Source organism: Aquarana catesbeiana, linkage group LG04 (genome assembly GCF_042186555.1).
Source record: "Aquarana catesbeiana isolate 2022-GZ linkage group LG04, ASM4218655v1, whole genome shotgun sequence".
Lineage (NCBI taxonomy): Eukaryota > Metazoa > Chordata > Amphibia > Anura > Ranidae > Aquarana > Aquarana catesbeiana.
In genome coordinates this window covers 246,890,219-246,908,235 of record NC_133327.1, presented here as the reverse complement: position 1 = coordinate 246,908,235, position 18,017 = coordinate 246,890,219, and the positions used below count along the sequence as shown (strand labels likewise).

The window sequence follows — 18,017 nt, the reverse complement described above, 5'->3', positions numbered from 1 at the left end:
CATTTCGTAAGTTGAGTATCCACTATCTAGGTACATCCATCTGGCATGCTTTAGGCTAGCCATAGATGGGTCAAATTTTTTCATTCAACCAGCAAGGTGAACGAAAAAACTAACCCGGTTCCCCCATCCACACATTTGATGCGGATGGGTGAATCTTCCCTGATGTGTCATTTTATTCTGACAACGGGGAGAAGACTTCCCCACCATCAGAATATGCAGATCAATGCTGCAGGACTATAGCCTGCAGCTCTGATTAAGCGGAAATTTTCCAGCAGGCTGGGTAAACAGAATTTGATCGGCAGATCGACTTCTGTTCAACCAAAGTGCCTATACATGAATCAAAATTTGGCACTTTCAAACCATTTATGGCCAGATTTACTCTGAAAAAGAGCTGACACTGTACATTTTAGCTCTTTTATAACAATTGAAAGACATCAGAAGGAGGAGCCCAGCTGAGGGGGCACTAAACTTATAAGCAGTGATACCAATGTTCGGTGTGAGTCCTCCATTTTTTATTTGTAATGGAGTAAAAGAGAAGAAGATGTAGCTGGACTGGAGGGCTTCCGTATGAGAACAGAGGTGAAGTTACCAAATCAAAGACAGGATATGTAGCAGTGGAAACCTGGTCTACAGATCAAAAAAAAAGTGTATTTTCTCACAGAGAAGCAGGATTGTTTATGGGTGTGACCAGGGCCACCATTAAAAATCATTGGGCCTCATACAGCCTGCCTGACAGGGTCAGTGTTTCTAATTTGCTGCACATAGCAGCCCTGCTGGAGCATACACCCCACACAGAGAAGGGTGTTTAAATACCTTACTGTGTATGTACAGTAATCGTGAAAGGCGGCTCCCAGCAATTAAATAAAAGGCGTCCAATGGCATACCTAGCATATCTGTCACCCAGGCTAATCATTTAACCTCATCCCCTCTTCCACACACAAATTTACAATGAGCCCCTGTACACACAGCATTTTAAAATTCACATTAAATTACTTTCCATACACCATTGTTTAAATCTTTTAAGCGGGTCATTACCTAGGTAAATATTACAGTACCTGTTCTAAGTACAATAGCTTTCACATGGTCTGCAGCTTTGGTCTGGATGACCTGAGTTCCACAGAAAAGGACATGTCTCTTGTAGTCATGTACACTGTGAACCTTCCATGGTTCTGTGTTGTCTGTTTTCGGCAAAGGAGTCTTGGTAACTGGGATACTTTCACCTGTAGCCATAAGAGAGATGTACAGTTACCCATTTGAATACAAGTATTCTGAGGGATTTAAAAGGCTCAGTGTGCGTTATTACAAAACTGAAACTAATTGTATAAGCTGAACTCATGCTAGGATTCAAGATCTTCCACAGTTACATGTAATCCTAAAGACTAGCTGCATTAGTCTGGATAAAGGTTCAGAAACACCATGCATGAACTATAGTTCATACTGAAATTCACAGAGACATTTTTCGGGGGAAAAACCTAAAGCATGTTTCTCCTTGTGAAATGTACATGTTGAAGAATATAGATATGACCCAAAAGCTTATCAATGCCAATGTACTTTTCCTGTTGTAAAAGAAAAAAACAGAAGTTAGGGATGGGGGATTGTAGTTCAGCCAGTACTGTACATATTTCAAATTTAGTTTAGATTTTCTTTTGATGCGCCACACATCTATTTCCTGTTGGCTTTTCATTTGATCCAAATTACGGTCAACATTATTTTCCAAATTATGACTGCTTTCAGCAAAATTTTCAATTTTCAAATCATTTATCCTCATGTAGTGATTGATTTTAGTCTGAGTAGACTAGCAGACTTGCACAAATGTATACATCATATTTGTATAATTGTACAGAACAGCCTGCATATTTAACCAGCAAATATGGCTCATGTATGTCTTCATATGCTTTTTCTAAATTAAACACAGAAGCAACATCTTTAAATATTACACACATTAACGGGAGTATTTACATTACACACACATACCCAAAAAGAAATGTACAGCTTTTTCAGTTTTCTAAATGCTCATTTAAAATAGATCAGCTTGTGTAAATGCTCTATCAATTCTATGTACTGTATATTTATGTGAATAGTTTGTAATGATCAATGTCAGGTGATCCATAAAAAACAATACGCTCCTTAGGTGATTTATATCTTCAATGAACAGTTGTTATGCAAGGAATTAAATGATTGTAATGGTATTAACCAATCTTCTCTGCTGCATATGGCCAATCTACAAATGTGTCAGCCATTGGGCTAAGACATGCTGCCTGGCTAATGCATATGCATGTAGGTGTGATCATCTCTAAACGCACAGAAGACAGGCAGCACATTTGCCCACATTTATGAACACATGTACTAAGCAGCCTATTTAAACCAGAACTCTGCTCTAGTTCTTTGCTGTATGGTCTTCAGCCTTATTCCTATGATCCTGTCTTGATGTTGATCCTGCTACTGATTCGGCTTCCTCTCTGACCCTGCTCTCAAATTACCCTTGTCTGCTCATGTTTGCCGTCTGCCTTCTCTACCAGCCATGCTTCTGCCCAGTGACTCTGTAAGCTTGCTGCCCAATTGTTGCTGACTTCCGCCTGTTCCTGACTTTGATTCTGTTTACATCCTGGTGTCCTTACACTCGGCTGTTACTTAACCAGGTCTGGGATCTGACTCCACCTTCAAATGGACTTGGTGCTTCCATTGTGAATCACCAGCTGTACCTGTGCTTGTTGTCAGATACCAGCGTTCCCAAGCTCTTGCTCACAGTCTACACCTTGGCACTTGTGCCTTTCCTTCTCCCCTTGCAATCCCTGTTGCAACATTCTGGGGTACTTGGACGGGAACTGTGTAAAAATCCACCCTCGCCACCTCAGGTTCTGCATACAGGTACATGACAAAATGTCTACAAATACTATTGAATACACTAACACAAATATGGAAAAGCAAGCATGTAAAACTGTGAAATACATATACACATGATTTTAGAGTAAACACTGCAACAACAACTAAAAGTATGTGTTTTCTGCTCACTATACCTTCCCTTTTCCTGCCAAATTACATAATCATGTCCTTGACCCTCACTGCAGCAGCAGCAGCATAACTTAGTGAAGAACACCCCCCAGCCTGCTGATTGAACAATAAGGAAACATCACACTGATAAGTCACCATTCTGTTCTCTGATCAACATATTCCTTGTCAGTACAGGTGCACTGCAGCAGACAGAAGCCCGATTGGCTTTTAATTCTCAATTTTCAAGTCCAAGTGTTACTGTGCGGTGGGATTATGGGAGGTGGATGTCAAGACAAATTCAGGTGCTAATATAGCATGCATTTAATAAAGAACATTGTTTTTTTATCAATACGATTACATTGGCTTGTTTATGCATCTACCTGAAAATCAGCTTTAAAATATTGCAATTGAATTTAGCAAACTGTCCCATTTTTACAAGGGAAAATGGCTTTATCTGCTGGGAAAGCAAAGCCTGTGAAATTTGGTTGTTCAGGCAAGGTTTTTCTTCCCTAACTATGCCACAGATTATATTCACAATATGAAAAGCAGAAAAAGATTTGATGTTGCAGACAATTGAAAGAATGAAAGTTATACCTGTAAGCATGCTCTCATTCACTATACAGCCTCCATTGATGAGCAATGCATCACAAGGCAGAAGAGAATTCCTTTCAATCACAATGACATCACCAGGAGCCAAGTGACAGGACTCCTCCACATAAACACCTGTAGGGTTAATAGGGATAAATGATATGTCAAACCAATTTAGTATGAAAAAATGTCAAAATTAAATGTGATAAACTCAGCGCCTCACCTCACAAACGCAATAATTATTGAAATTGTGTATAGACCAACAGCTGCCCCTTTAAAGTGAAAACATCACCTCTAAATCAATATAAACAAGAAATGGCGCTAATTGAAAAGAACAACAAACAAAAAATCATAGAAAATAATCCACAAATAGAGATAGGAAAATCCTTCAAGTTTACAGTCACCGTGCATCAAATAGATATGTGCCTTAATAGATTTACTCCACAAGTGCTTCACCACTGTGAGGGTAAAAATTCACACTCCCCAACTCCAAACGGCCTCACTCGCTTTTTGTCAATTTTACAAAGATGTCTCCCTTCAACACTCTCCCATAGCTAGTGGGTTAATGATTCCCGCATGTACAATGGATCCTTCCACTCCATATACAATAAATAGATGGCAAAGAGATAAATGCGTAATATAGTGTAGTATTTTTTATTTAATGTTAAAATCTTATCACAACGTATTGCACTTACATTTAAAAGGTGCTTTAGGTAAGCACCAACACAGACAGCCTTTCTGTGCTGCAACCGCCACTCAGCCGAGCTGGCGTGCGTTCCACCGTCCGGAAATGACACGGTTCCCCCACCAGATGTAACAGACGTGGCGACTGCATAGCCTCAATGCATTTAGAAGGAAGTGAGTCATCAGGAAGCTCGGCTGAGTGGCGGTTGCAATACAGAAAGGCTGGCTATGTTGGTGCTTACCTAAAGTACCTTTAAATGTGAATGTAATAAGTTGTGATAAGATTTTAACATTAAATAAAAAATACTATACTAGATTATGCATTTATCTCTTTGCCACCTATTTATTGCACACAGAGTGGAAGGACCCATTGTAGATGTAAGATTCATTAACCCACTAGCTATGTGAGAGTGATGAAAGGAAATATCTTGTCAGGGACATGTTGGCCATAGCACAGCCAAAGCTCCTAGGTGGAGGCACATAGGCATGCGCAGACACTCTCCTGCAGGTGCCCTGTCTTGCCGGGCATAGGTTAACACCTACGCGCATGCGTGAAAATATAGTCACGAGCTGGTGAATGCCTATGCGCAAAAATATGATCACGCACAGGTGAATGCATATGCCAGCACGTGTTAGCCATTGATGCTGGTGCCAGGTGGCCTATTTGGGGTCTGCTTCTGCACTGGTGCATTGCTGTCTGATCTGCAGCTTTACCTGTATACCTGTTCCTGTGATTTCTGCATCTATCCTGACCTCGGCTGGCCTTTAAGACTTTGTTATATCTTTCATCTGCCTGATATTCTATTGCCAACCTCTGCCTGCACATTGAGCATTCTCTGCCTGCTGTTTATGCTGTATCTGATCATCCAATGCTGACCTGGCTTGTCTGACCCTGCATCCAGTTACCAGTCTGTCCTGGTGCCTAGCGACACCGGTCCTCTATCTGTTGGTATGTTCCTGTTGCCATGCGCTGCTTCAGCCATCCAGCCCAGCTCTGGTGATGCACCTGCCATACACACCTCTGCGACTAATGGAAGATCTTGCAGGCACTCTTACCCCACCGCACTCTCGCAGCCACTGTCGCAACTCCAGTGGCCCTTAAGCCGGGGTTGTACAAGAGGTCTCCCTACACATGTCAGGCTCTGCCACAAGGTACGTGACACATCTCTGGAAAATATATAAAAAGTGAGAGAGGCCTCTTTTGGCCATTTGGAATTGGTGAGTGTGAATTTTTACACTCACAGTGGTGGAGCACATGTGGAGTGAATCTATTAAGGCACATATCTATTTGAGGCACGGTGATTAAAAGAAACTTGAAGGCTTTTCCTATCTCTATTTGCGGACTATTTTTATGACTTTTTTTTCCAATTAGGGCCATTCCTTTACTGGTTTATAATGAAATAATTTCAATACCTGAAACCCACACATAAGTCAAAGGAAGACGGGCAGGTGGGACAACAATATAGAATCAAAGACCCACACTTAAGTACAAGCAAGTCGGGCAGCTGGGACAGCAATATAGAATTTTTATTATACTAGGGTAAATGTTGACAGTCAGCAACATGAGTTATGGGTGGCTGTATGCCATTCTGCCAAACTAGGCCAAGGACTATATTGGCTATATGCAAGTCTGGCCTTTATTTTGTCAAGACTGCAAAAAATTACTTTTTACATTGCTTTTCAGATAATCTTCTAAAGGAAGATACTGAATTCAATCCTGAAAACATCTTTTAGAGGGTTCTATAGAAGGTAACCTGAGGGAAGTTGAACAGGTATATTTTAATTTTGCTTTAAATGCCTTCTTCTGTCTTTCCCCAGAAAACCCTTAAAAAAATATATTTTAAAACATTATTGAAATACTGTAGCGATATTATATGAGATACAGTATCCATAATGACAATTCATGTTAAATTCTTTCTGCCGTTGACCTATTGGCAAACTTATTAAGTTAAAGGCCACTGATAAATTCAAATTTATCGGTCTAGTTCTGTAAAAACTGTTCCATGCAAAACTGAAAAATCATGTTTGGGTGCTGTTGACCGTTACAAATGTCACTGTCTAGGACATATCCAAAACACAACTTTTGCTAGGTAGGGCTAGATTTTCCATGAGGTAAGGTAAGCTCATGTGTATTGGCACCACCTTGGGAAAAGTATCTAAGACTGCCAGGACCAGCTGTCATCTTGGCATCAGATTTTTTGTGCCTATAGGCTTCACAGAGGTAAATTCAGCCAGCTACATTTTTCCGTGATGTAACTTACCTCATCCTTCTTGATAAAATGACAATGCATACCCAAGCAAACAAAGTGGATAGCTACTACAGGTGTATCATGAATACTTAGCCTATATAATATTATATATACACAGGTGCATCTAATAAAATTAGAATATCATTAAAAAGTGAATTTCAGTATATCAATTCAAAAAGTGAAACTCATATATTTTATATAGATGCGTTACATACAGAGCGATATATTTTAAGCATTTCTTTCTTTTACTTTTGATGAGTTTGGCTTACAGCTATTAAAAACCCAAAATTCAGTATCTCAGAAAAAAAGAATATTACGTAAGACCAATAAATAAAAATTATTTTTAACACAGAAATGTTGGCTTACTGAAAAGTATGTCCATGTACAGTATAGTATGGACTCAATACTTGGTCAGGGCTCCTTTTGCATGAATTACTACATCAATGCGGTGTGGCATGAAGGCGATCAGCCTGTGGCACTGCTGAGGTGTTATGGAAGCCCAGGTTGCTTTTATAGCGGCTTTCAGCTCATCTGCATTGTTGGGTCTGGTATCTCTCATCTTCCCCTTGACAATAGCCCACAGATTCTCTATGGGGTTTAGGTCAGGCGAGTTTGCTGGCCAATTAAGCACAGTAATACCATGATCATTAAACCAGGTATTGGTACTTTTGGCAGTGTGGGCAGGTGCCAAGTCCTCATGGAAAATGAAATCAGCATCTCCATAAGTTTGGTCAGCAGTGGGAAGCATGAAGTGCTTTAGAAGTTTCTTGTAGAGGGCTGCGCAGATGACATGGCTCCCTAAATCATCAACGACTGTGTAAAATTTTGCATTTAATTTGGAAATCATGGTCCAAGAGTCTGGAGGAAGAGTGGAGAGGCACAGAATCCAAGTTGCATGAGGTCCAGTGTGAAGTTTCCACAGTCAGTGATGATTTGGGGAGCCATGTCATCTGCTGGTGTTGGTCCACTGTGTTTTGTCAAGTCCAAAGTCAGCGCAGCACTCTACCAGGAAATTCTAGATCACTTCATGCGTCTCTCTGCTGACCAGCTTTATGGAGATGCCGATTTCATTTTCCAGCAGGACTTGGCACCTGCCCACACTGCCAAAAGTACCAATACCTAGTTTAATGATCATGGTATCACTGTGCTTGATTGGCTAGCAAACTCACCTGACCTAAACCCCATAGAGAATCTGTGGGGTATTGCCAAGAGGAAGATGAGACACCCAGCAATCGGGCAGATCCACAGTCTCGGGAGGGGCATTGCCAGAAAATATTTTTTTTTGCGGGAAATTTATCTGGGCAATGGCTGGTGTTGGGGCTTCAATCAGCACGGCACCATGGTCGATATGTTGTCAGGATGATTGAAGTGCATTATTTCTATTATTACATTGTTATAAAAAATGAAATGGTTCCACTCCCCATAATGCAGAATCAGTGGGAGCCCTGAGTGTGTCACTTGCCATGTAACCTGCCACCAGATACAGCAAGTCACTTGCCACGTTACTTGCCAGATGCCGATTGTCATTTGCCACGTCACCTGCCACAAGTTGCGGATTGTCCCTTGCCACGTCACCTGCCACCAGATGCGGATTATCACTTGCCACGTCACCTGCCACATGTTACAGATTGTCACTTGCCACAAGTTGCGAATTGTCACTTGCCACGTCACTTGTCTGTTACAAGGTGCGGATTGTCACTTGCTGTGTTACAGAGCGAAGGCAAGCAGCAGAGAGATAATGTAATCTCTCTGCTGCCCATGGATGCACAGTGAGGGTGGAACTGCGTTGATGCAGGGTGGGCGGTGAGAGATTATGTCATCTCCCTGCTCCCCCATCCGCCGGCCCACTGACTGGCCTGTCTACGCGCTCACCTGCCAACTGGCCTGTTCAGCTGCTCACCCTCCGACCCACTGACTGGTCACCCGTAGGCCTGCTGACTGGCCTGCCTGCTCACCCGCTGACTGGTCCACCACTCACCCATGGGTCCGCTGACTGGTTCACCGACTGGCCCGTCACTAATTTCTGGGGAGCAACTTCCCCATAGCCCCCCCCTGGATCCACCCCTGCCAGCAACGCAGATGATCTGAAAGCCACTATCAAAGAAACCTGGGCTTCCATAACACCTCAGCAGTGCCACTGGCTGATATATTTTTTGTTGCCTTATATAATATTCTAATTTCCTGAGATACTGAATTTTGTTTTTTCACTAGCTGTAAGCCATAATCATCAAAAATAAAAGAAAAAAAATGCCTGAAATAGATCACTCTGTGTGTAACGCATCTATATAAAATATATGAGTTTCATTTTTTTAATTACTGAAATAAATGACTGTGTGTGTGTGTATATATATATATATATATATATATATATATATATATATATATATATATATATATATATATATATATATATATATATATATATATATATATATATATATCCACATATACACATATCCAAGCATAATACAATGAATTACAAGACAATGTTTATGGTAATACAAAAAAAAAAAATATGATATTACAAATAGTGTCCAAATCTTGTTGCACATTTAAACTGTGTGACATTTGTCTTGTGCATCACGTAAATGTAGGTGTATCCACAAAATTAGCAGTGCCAGTGCCAAAATTAGCAGTACTACCAGTGCCAAGTTTGCTTACAATGCCATTATTCTAATGTGAGTTTAACTTTGTTACTTCATTTATTCAGGTAGTTATTTACATTGTTATCCAGAGTAATCCCTCACAAAAATCACTTCCGCTTCCTGCTGTTCCACAATAGCCACAACATTTTAAAGGATTTCCATCCACAAAACTGTCACCAGCAGCCCTACAGATATGTAAATAGTCTTAAGCCACAGTAATGTGGAAATTATATAGCTATCAGTCCATGTCTCTTTCAAAAGATAAGCCAGGGGCCATCAGGGTGAAAGCAATTGCCTGACCGGTTTCGCCAGTTGAGTGCCCTACCAGCGAAACCAATAAAGCAGTTTCTTTCATCCCCACTACTCTGATGTCCCCTGGTTTATCCCTTGAAGGAGACATGGACTGATAAGTATATAATTCCCACCTTACCATGACTTAAAACTATTTACATATATTACAATATTGAATGATTAGCATTTGAACCTTCCATGTACAGATTGTTTGATTCCCTGGTCCCTTGGTCATTTGGTCTTATAAGTGGGCTCAGGCACACTGGAACAGTACTTGATTAAAGAGACCTTTCTATAGTTTGATTAAATGGAACTACAAATAACAGTTCAAATATGGAAAATCAATGGAAAATAATCATGCTATCTGATGGTCCTTAAAGTGGAACTTCACTCTCTCAAACAACATTGACTATTTTTAATCCTTATGCTGCTAGCATTAGTAAATAGATAGTAAAGTATATCAGATTTACTTGTTTTACTTTTTTTTTTTTTTTTTATATATTTTAGTTAATTCCTGGTTTTCAAAGTGATTTCTCAACAAAAAAAAAAAGCATGGAGACATGGACGGATGGGGGAGTTGGCTTTGAATATTACCGTATTTTCTGCACCATAAGACGCACTTTTTTCCCCCAGAAATATGGGGGGAAATGTCTCTGTGTCTTATGGTGTGAATATATACAACAGGCACCGCCCCCACCGCTGCTGGCAACGACTCCCTGCTGCCACCACCGGAAGAGAGGCAAGAGAGCGGAGGACAGACATCCAAACCCCCCTTGGGCGCCGGGAGATCTCCCGGTTGGGCCCGATACTGATCCTGAGACAGAAAACAGAGCATTCAGCCGCTCAGGCTGCTCTGTGTTCTGTCAGGCGGATGGGATAACATCAGGTAAGGCTGTGTTTGTGGTAATGGTCAGTCTGCATTTATGACAATGGTCAGGCTGCAATATTGGCAATGGTCAGGCTGCATTTATGGCAATAATCAGGCTGCATTTTTGGCAATGGTCAGACTGCATTATTAGCTATGGTCAGGCTGCATTTATGGCAATGGTCAGGGTGCATTTATGGCAATGGTCAGTCTGCGTTTATGGCAATGGTCAGGCTGCATTTATGGCAATGGTCAGGCTGCATTTCATGGGCACTGGAAAATATTTTAGTACACCATTTGGTTCAGAATATTTTTTTTCTCGTTTTCCTCCTCTAAAACCTAGGTGCATCTTATGGTCAGGTGCATCTTATGGAGCGAAAAATACGGTAAAAGGGAATTAACATTTTTGGTTTGTGGTGTTCAAATGAAGCGTAGTTCCACTTTAAGCAGTTGGCATGCACATATGGGCCATGGTTGTTGGTGGTCTATTTGGCTGTTCAGCCTGCATATTTGTGATTGTTTAACCCCACTGGAAACTCTGTGTAACCATTATAACAGGACTTTGGGGTTGTATAAACTGCACCATCTGCATATGTGATTGAGGATTCATATTCCATCATAGATATTTATATTTGTGTACCTCATGGACTGTCGTTCATGTTTAAATACAATTTGAATATACCGTAATTAGAGTATGCCATGAATGGAGTGTTTGACCTATATATACACTTATCCGATGTAGCGGCATTATTTTGTAACCCACTTTTACCCAAGATTTATTTTTGTTACTTTTTTGTTTAGTTTTTCTTTTTGATATGAATAAATAAACATTACATTTTAAACAATGTTCAAGTATTCTGGTGTGTTATGTTTCGTAATTCTTTTATTTATTGAGGTTTGGTAGTCATAAGCAGGTTTTGTAGTTTTTTAAAATTTCTATAATTTCTGTAAATTACACCGGCGACTCTCCTACAGTAGGAGAATTTGTTTGAGGGACAATATATATGTAAAAGGTCTTGATGATTTTATTTATTGTATTTTCATTTAAAACCACTACTATATTATACCTTACACTCATGTAATCACTAGCTTAATTTCCAATCTATCCAAAGTATTAAACCTATCCAAAGCTCTGCTGAAAATGGTATGCAAATTCATTAGTTGGTAACTAGAATTTCCTGACAATAGTAACTTTAACAAAAATGAAACTTGGAAATCATTAAACATGCAAAATGCGCTAATTATTGTATACTGACTTATTAATAAAGAGTAGAACTGCACGATTCTGGCTAAAATGAGAATCACAATTTTTTTGCTTAGAAGATAAATGACGATTCTCTCGCAATTCTCGCTGCATAACATCATCTTTCACATTAAAACAAAAAAAAATTAGGCCAACTTTACTGTTTTTTTTTTTTTTTTTTTTTTTTAATTCATTGGTGTATTTTTTCCCAAAAATTTGCATTTGAAAGACCGCTGGGCAAATACAGTGTGACATAAAATATTGCAGCAATTGACATTTCATTCCCTAGGGTCTCTGCTAAATATAATGTTGGGGGGTTCCAAGTAATTTTTCAGCAGAAAATATTGATTTTAACTTAAGAAACAAGTGTCAGAAAAAGATTTAGACTTTAAGTGGTTAAACCTCCTGCATTTACACAACTTGGCAGACTGCCTGCATTTTTTTCTTTACACACAGAAGTTTCCCTTTGATCTAAGAAGGAAGAGTTATACAATGTTTCTTTTTAAAAACTTGGCAGACTGCCTGGATGTTTTCTTTTGACAGCTGAGTGAGCAGAAAAGTCTCTCCACTTGTTATATGAAAGAATCGGCAGAGATCGTCAGTGGGGTTGAATCGAGATCATGATTTTTTAACAATTAATTGTGCAGCTCCAATAAAGAGTAAACATTTTTTTCATGGTGAATAATATTTTCTAACATGGTTAATTGCTAGAGCATTTTTCACAACAAAAAAGGTACAAATACGTTTCAACATTTAATAAATTCTGATTTCTTGAGGTAACACGCAGGTAATTCTGGCATAAAATTCTAATTTTATGTGGAGAGACGCTGGAGAATAGCCATTTCTGTCTGTCTAATCAGGTCAGTAAACACTTTCTACAGCAATTTTAGTTCTTCAGACAGCACCTCATCAAACAAAAATAAATATAATAATAATGAAATATAATAAAAACAAACAATGGTCTTATTTTTTAATACAACAAATAACATTTAAATTCCTTTGAACATTTTGCATATGCAAGCTTTTCTCAATGCTAGCAAGAAATCAGGGAGTGCTTTTATTTCACTACACACAACTCACCTTTCTGTTTTCCATACACAGAAACCTTGATGTTATTATGAGATTCAACTAGTCTGTGCAGTCTAACTGATTGCTGTAAATGGGGGAAGGGTGTAAAAAGTGTTAGAACAGCACAGTAAGGTTTAAAGTAGAGCATATCAATTACTTACTAATGTGCCTAAAGTCAGTAAATAATTGTACCTACCTAACCATAGTAGCAGTAGCTCAATATACTTTTACTTGCTGTAGAAATTAGGTTTGGAAATGGATTCCTAAGAAGATTGTTAAAGACATGCAGAAAGGAGGTATAGATGCGTGCGTGTGCATAGCCTTAGTTTGCTAATGCAAAGCTGTGTTAGGGCCAAACAGCCTTGTGAATGCATAGGGTGGAAAAATGGTATAAACCACTTGACCCTACAATTTTAAGAAGCATTTTAAAAAATGCATTTACCAGTTTTTGTTGCCTGTGGAAAACTGCATCATAGTTATACAGCCTATTCAACATATAGTCAGATTTGGCAGCACATTCACCAAATCAAGATTGCCAATCAGCTTTTAACTTCAGCTTGTTCAATTAAGCTTTCATATTAAAAACCTGGAAGCTGATTGATTTCTATTCAGAGTGCTGCACCAGATTTTGCACTCTCCAGTTTTAGTTTCCAGCGCTTTCTCAGACTAAAAACTAAAAAGCTCTTCTCATTAGGAGTGCAAAAAAGTTAAAAAAGGGGGTTGGTTTCCCTGTTTCCTATTTTTGAGAGACTCATGGCATGGAGTCTGTGCCACAGATGACGTCAGATATGATGAAGCGCGTAGGGTGGAGCCATCTGTGACGTCACCACGTTGTTACCGGAAGTGGCTGGGAAGCCATTTTAGTGTACCAGTCTGAGTTTTATTCTGAGAAAGCGCTGTTTTACTGGATGACATGTGAGTGTAATGATTTTACACAATTAAAACGTTTTATACAGGGTACACTATGAGGGGTTCTTTGCTTTAGCCCTAACAAATCAGCATGTGGAGGAGCATTCTGGTGAAAATGCATTACAGCTGCCAGGGATGATCTGCTATACAATAGGAGACAGAGGATACTGTATCACCTCATGCTTGAATTGTCCTATCTGTAACGGGTGCTTAATTCCCTCTGGTAAGCCTTGCATGCTGTCACAAGGTGGAGGTTTGGATTACTGCACATGGTATTCAGAGATCGGTGTCACATTTCCAATAAACGACTTATCACCATTAGTTGTGGATTTGTTGGACTTTTTTCTACTTTTTATTCTTTTTTATATTCGTTCATTACACTGAATATAGTGTCATTGTGTTCTTTGTGATTTTTATGTGATGGAGACAATAGTGCAGCACTTTTAATCTACTTGATATTTTGAAACATGCGTGACAGATATTGTCAACATATACAAACACTGATCTTTCATTGTGTAAATGGTGAACATGCCGATAAGCAGAATGGTGGCATCTAATCCACTTTAGGGCATAATGTATCAATTCTAAATAAAAATCTGAAGCAGGAAACATACCTGTCGTAGTGTGTACACAGAGAGGCCAATACAAATGAATGACATAATAATAATAGCCACAGAATATTCTATATATTCTTCAGCAAACCATAGACACACACTGAACAGCTGGAACACATAGAATGGGCTCAACACCTACAAAAAAAAATAGTTATTCAGAAATGTAATAGAATTAAATGAAAGAAAAATCTGAACTTCAGGCAAGCAGCTAAAAACATAGATGAAATATGTACATTGCGGTTTTATCTTCCAGAGGATAAGCATTTCTGTTCATGAGATCTACATAGCCCTCTAGCACAGCACAGACCTTTTGTGGCAGGACAGGAAACCTGATTTTTCTCTGGGTCAATTCAGTAACACTTAAAAGGTCTTAAACCTACCCCTTTGGATGAAAAATAGGAAATAGTAGACTGATCTAAGCTCATCTTCTGTCACTCTGCTTTTTCCTTCTATCAGCATGTTTCTTGCACTGAAGCACAAATGGTTAGCTCGTTGTACAGGGACTCCAAGAGGCTGTTAGCAAGTAAAATTCAGGTACTTACACTACCTACAAACACATTTAAGGACGTATTAATGACTATTACAGGTTCTGAGTTAAGACTAGTTGGGGTTTTGAGAGAATTGGGAAAAATCTAGTTTGTTACTCATCAACTCGAACGTACTACCTGTCTAACACCTGGACTTCTGCCTACAGGTGGTGCAGTCCTTTAAATACCTTGGAGTGATAATTCAGCTATCCCTCTAGAGTCCTACATTGCTAATAATGTTCTCCTTTTAATTTCCCCTCTACAGCACAAAACTATACAATGGATGATCTCCCTATTGTTCTAATGGGTAGAGTGAATATGCTTAAAATTATTTTTATCCCCAAATTGCTCTATGTCATGGAAAATTCCTCATGCAGGCTCCTGGTACAAGTTTATAAACAAATTGATTTGATGTACTTTTCTATGGTATGGACGAGTTCCTAGAGTGGCACTGGATATTCTTAAACTACCCACCCATGTAGCTGGTCTAGCCTTTCCAGACTTTTCCGCCTACTATATAGCTTCCCTATTAGTGTATGTTTATGACTGACTCCCTCCATCATCTGCCAATGCTTGCACAACAGTAGAAGCTGCTATTATATCATCACATGAAACTTTGCACAATATTGTCTATAGAAAAGGGAGTCCCGCCTGGTCAGGGCACTTCTATACTACGTGTCTCTCTTGCATTATTTATAAGAATATAAAAACATCTGTGTGGAATACTCCTCTCTGGTCTAATCTCTCCTTGCCAGAACTCCTTACTATCCTAGATACACAATGATGGTCGTTAAGGGGGTAAAACACCATTTATAGAATGATCAGGAGTTACATTTTTTTTTTCAATTTAGGGAGCATGTTTAGCTTCTGGATACCTACCTCTTTTATATTAATTATGTCACGTTGTTTGCAGACAATTTTGAATCCCTCACTAACCCATCCTCTGTAACCCCACTGGACAAGCTTTTATGCACCTGTGGTCCTACTAGATTGATTTCTGACTATTATTCTGTACTTTGTGATGCCTGTTGACCTAGATACTCATGACGGCCGGGCGGTGTGGCTCTCGTTCTCGGTGGTCCTCATATGACGACCTCCCAGAACAACTTCTCTTGCGTGCCCATGGGGGCACGTAATGCAGTGATCGCAGCCTCGTCGTGTTGCTAGGTCGCTCTTTACCTATGTGATCGGCTGTGTCCAATCACAGCCAGTCACATGTAAACACGGAGATGCTGGTAATCGGCACTCCTCGCCTCACACTGACAGAGTTTGAGGAGAGGAGAGACGATCAGCGGCATCTCCTCACAGGGGACAGCTTGGTATGTAACCAGGGCACTGATCATCAGTGCCCTGATTACAATTAAGTGCCCACCAGTGTCAGCAATGATTGCCCACCACTGCCAGCAATCAGTGCCAACCAGTGCCCACAATTGCCAATCTGTGCCCACAAGTGCCAATCAGTGACCATTATTGATGCCAGTGTTGGCTATCAGTGCTGCCCATAAATGCTCATCACTGCTGCCCATCAATGCCACCCAATGCCCATCAGTGTCGCCCATCTGTGCCCACCAGTGCTGCCTGTGCCCACCAGTGCCGCCCATCTGTGCCTAGTTCCACCCATCAATGCCGCCAATCAGTGCTCATCAGTACCACCTATCAGTACCCATAAGTGCGGCATATTCATGCCTCCTCATCAGTGCCACCTCATAAGTGCCCATCAGTGCTGCCTCATCAGCGCCCATCAGTGAAGGAGAAAAATTACTTATTTACAACATTTACTGACAAACTAAGAAAAACTTTTTTTCTTCAAAATGTTTGATTTTTTTTAGGAAAAAATAAAAAACCCAGGAGTGATTAAATACCACCAAAAGAAAGCTCTATTTGTGTGAAGAAAATGATAAAAATTTCACATGGTTACAGTGTAGCATGACCGCGCAATTGTCAAAGTGTGACAGTGCTGAAAGCTGAAAAATGGCCTGGGCCGGAAGGGGGTGTAAGTGCCCTGTATTGAGGTGGTTAATTTACAGAACATGCCCACAACTTTTTTTTTTATTGTGAAGCAAACAACAAATAGGACAAAATTGTAGAGCCACCTTTTGCAGCTATCACAGCTACAAGTCACTTTGGATAAGTCTATGAGCTTGTCACATCTTACCACTGGGATTTTTGCCCATTCCTCCTTGCTAAACTGCTTCAGCTCCTTTAAGTTGGATGGTTTGTGCTTGTGAACAGCAATATTTAAGTCTGACCACAGATTTTCTATTGGATTGAGGTCTGGGATTTGACTAGGCCATGCCAACACATTTACATGTTTCCCCTTAAACCACTCAAGTGTTGCTTTAGCAGTGTGTTTGGGGTCATTGTCCTGCTGGAAGGTGAACCTCTGTCCTAACCTCAAATCACACACAGAGCGGTACAGTTTTTGCTCAAGAATATCCCTGTATTTAGCACCATCCATCTTTCCCTCAACTCTGACCAGTTTCCCAGTCCCGACTACTGAAAAACATTCCCACAACATGATGCTGCCACCACATGTTTCACTGTGGGGATGGTGTTCTTTGGGTGATGTGATGTGTTGGGTTTGTGCCAGACAGCGTTTTCTTTGATTGCCAAAAAGTTGACATGCCATTTGGCCATCAACGTGCCATTTTGTTTTTGGCTGAAAGTAATGGCTTTCTTTTGGCCACTCTGCCATAACGCCCAACTCTATGGAGCGTACGGTTTATTGTCGTCCTATGTACAGATACTGCAGTCTCTGCTGTGGAACTCTCTTCCAGGGTTACCTCAGGTATCTGTGCTGCCTCTCTGATTAATGCCCTCCTTGCTCGGTCTGTGAGTTTTGGTGTGCGGCTGTCTCTTGATGGTCCTAGGGATCATCAAAGATTTGGATATTTTTTTATACCCTAACCCAGACTTGTACTTCTCAACAACATTGTCCCTTACTTGTTTGGAGAGTTCCTTGGTCTTCCTGGCAGTGTTTGGATAGTGGTGCCTTTTGCTTAGGTGTTGCAGCTTCTGGGGCCTTTCAAAAAGGTGTGTATATGTAATGACAGATCATGTGACACAGGTGGACATCATTTCACTAATTATGTTGGTATGAAGGTAATTGGTTGCACCAGAGCTTTTTATGGGCTTCATAACAAAAGAGGGTGAATACATATGCACATGCCAATTATCAGTTTTTTATTTCTGAAAAATAGTTTTATGTATATATTTTCTAATTTTCCTTCACCAACTTAGACTATTGTGTTCTGATCCATCACATATAATTCAGATTTAAAAAACATTGAACTAAAGGCTGTAATGTAACAAAATGGGTAAAAAGCCAAGAGGGTGAATACTT

The 18,017-nt window shown here is 40.0% G+C and overlaps 1 protein-coding gene across 1 annotated transcript in view; it reads right to left on the bottom strand.

The window, feature by feature from the left end:
• The window catches only part of LOC141139839 (probable cation-transporting ATPase 13A4), a 156,966-nt gene that overhangs the window by 85,099 nt on the left and 53,850 nt on the right, over nt 1-18,017 (bottom strand). Inside the window, exons 7-10 of the mRNA XM_073626363.1 lie at nt 14,148-14,282; nt 12,637-12,709; nt 3,586-3,714; nt 1,056-1,220 (exon numbers count right to left, since the gene is read on the bottom strand). Coding sequence (XP_073482464.1) covers nt 1,056-1,220; nt 3,586-3,714; nt 12,637-12,709; nt 14,148-14,282 — 502 coding nt within the window. The remainder of the gene's footprint in view (nt 1-1,055; nt 1,221-3,585; nt 3,715-12,636; nt 12,710-14,147; nt 14,283-18,017) is intronic.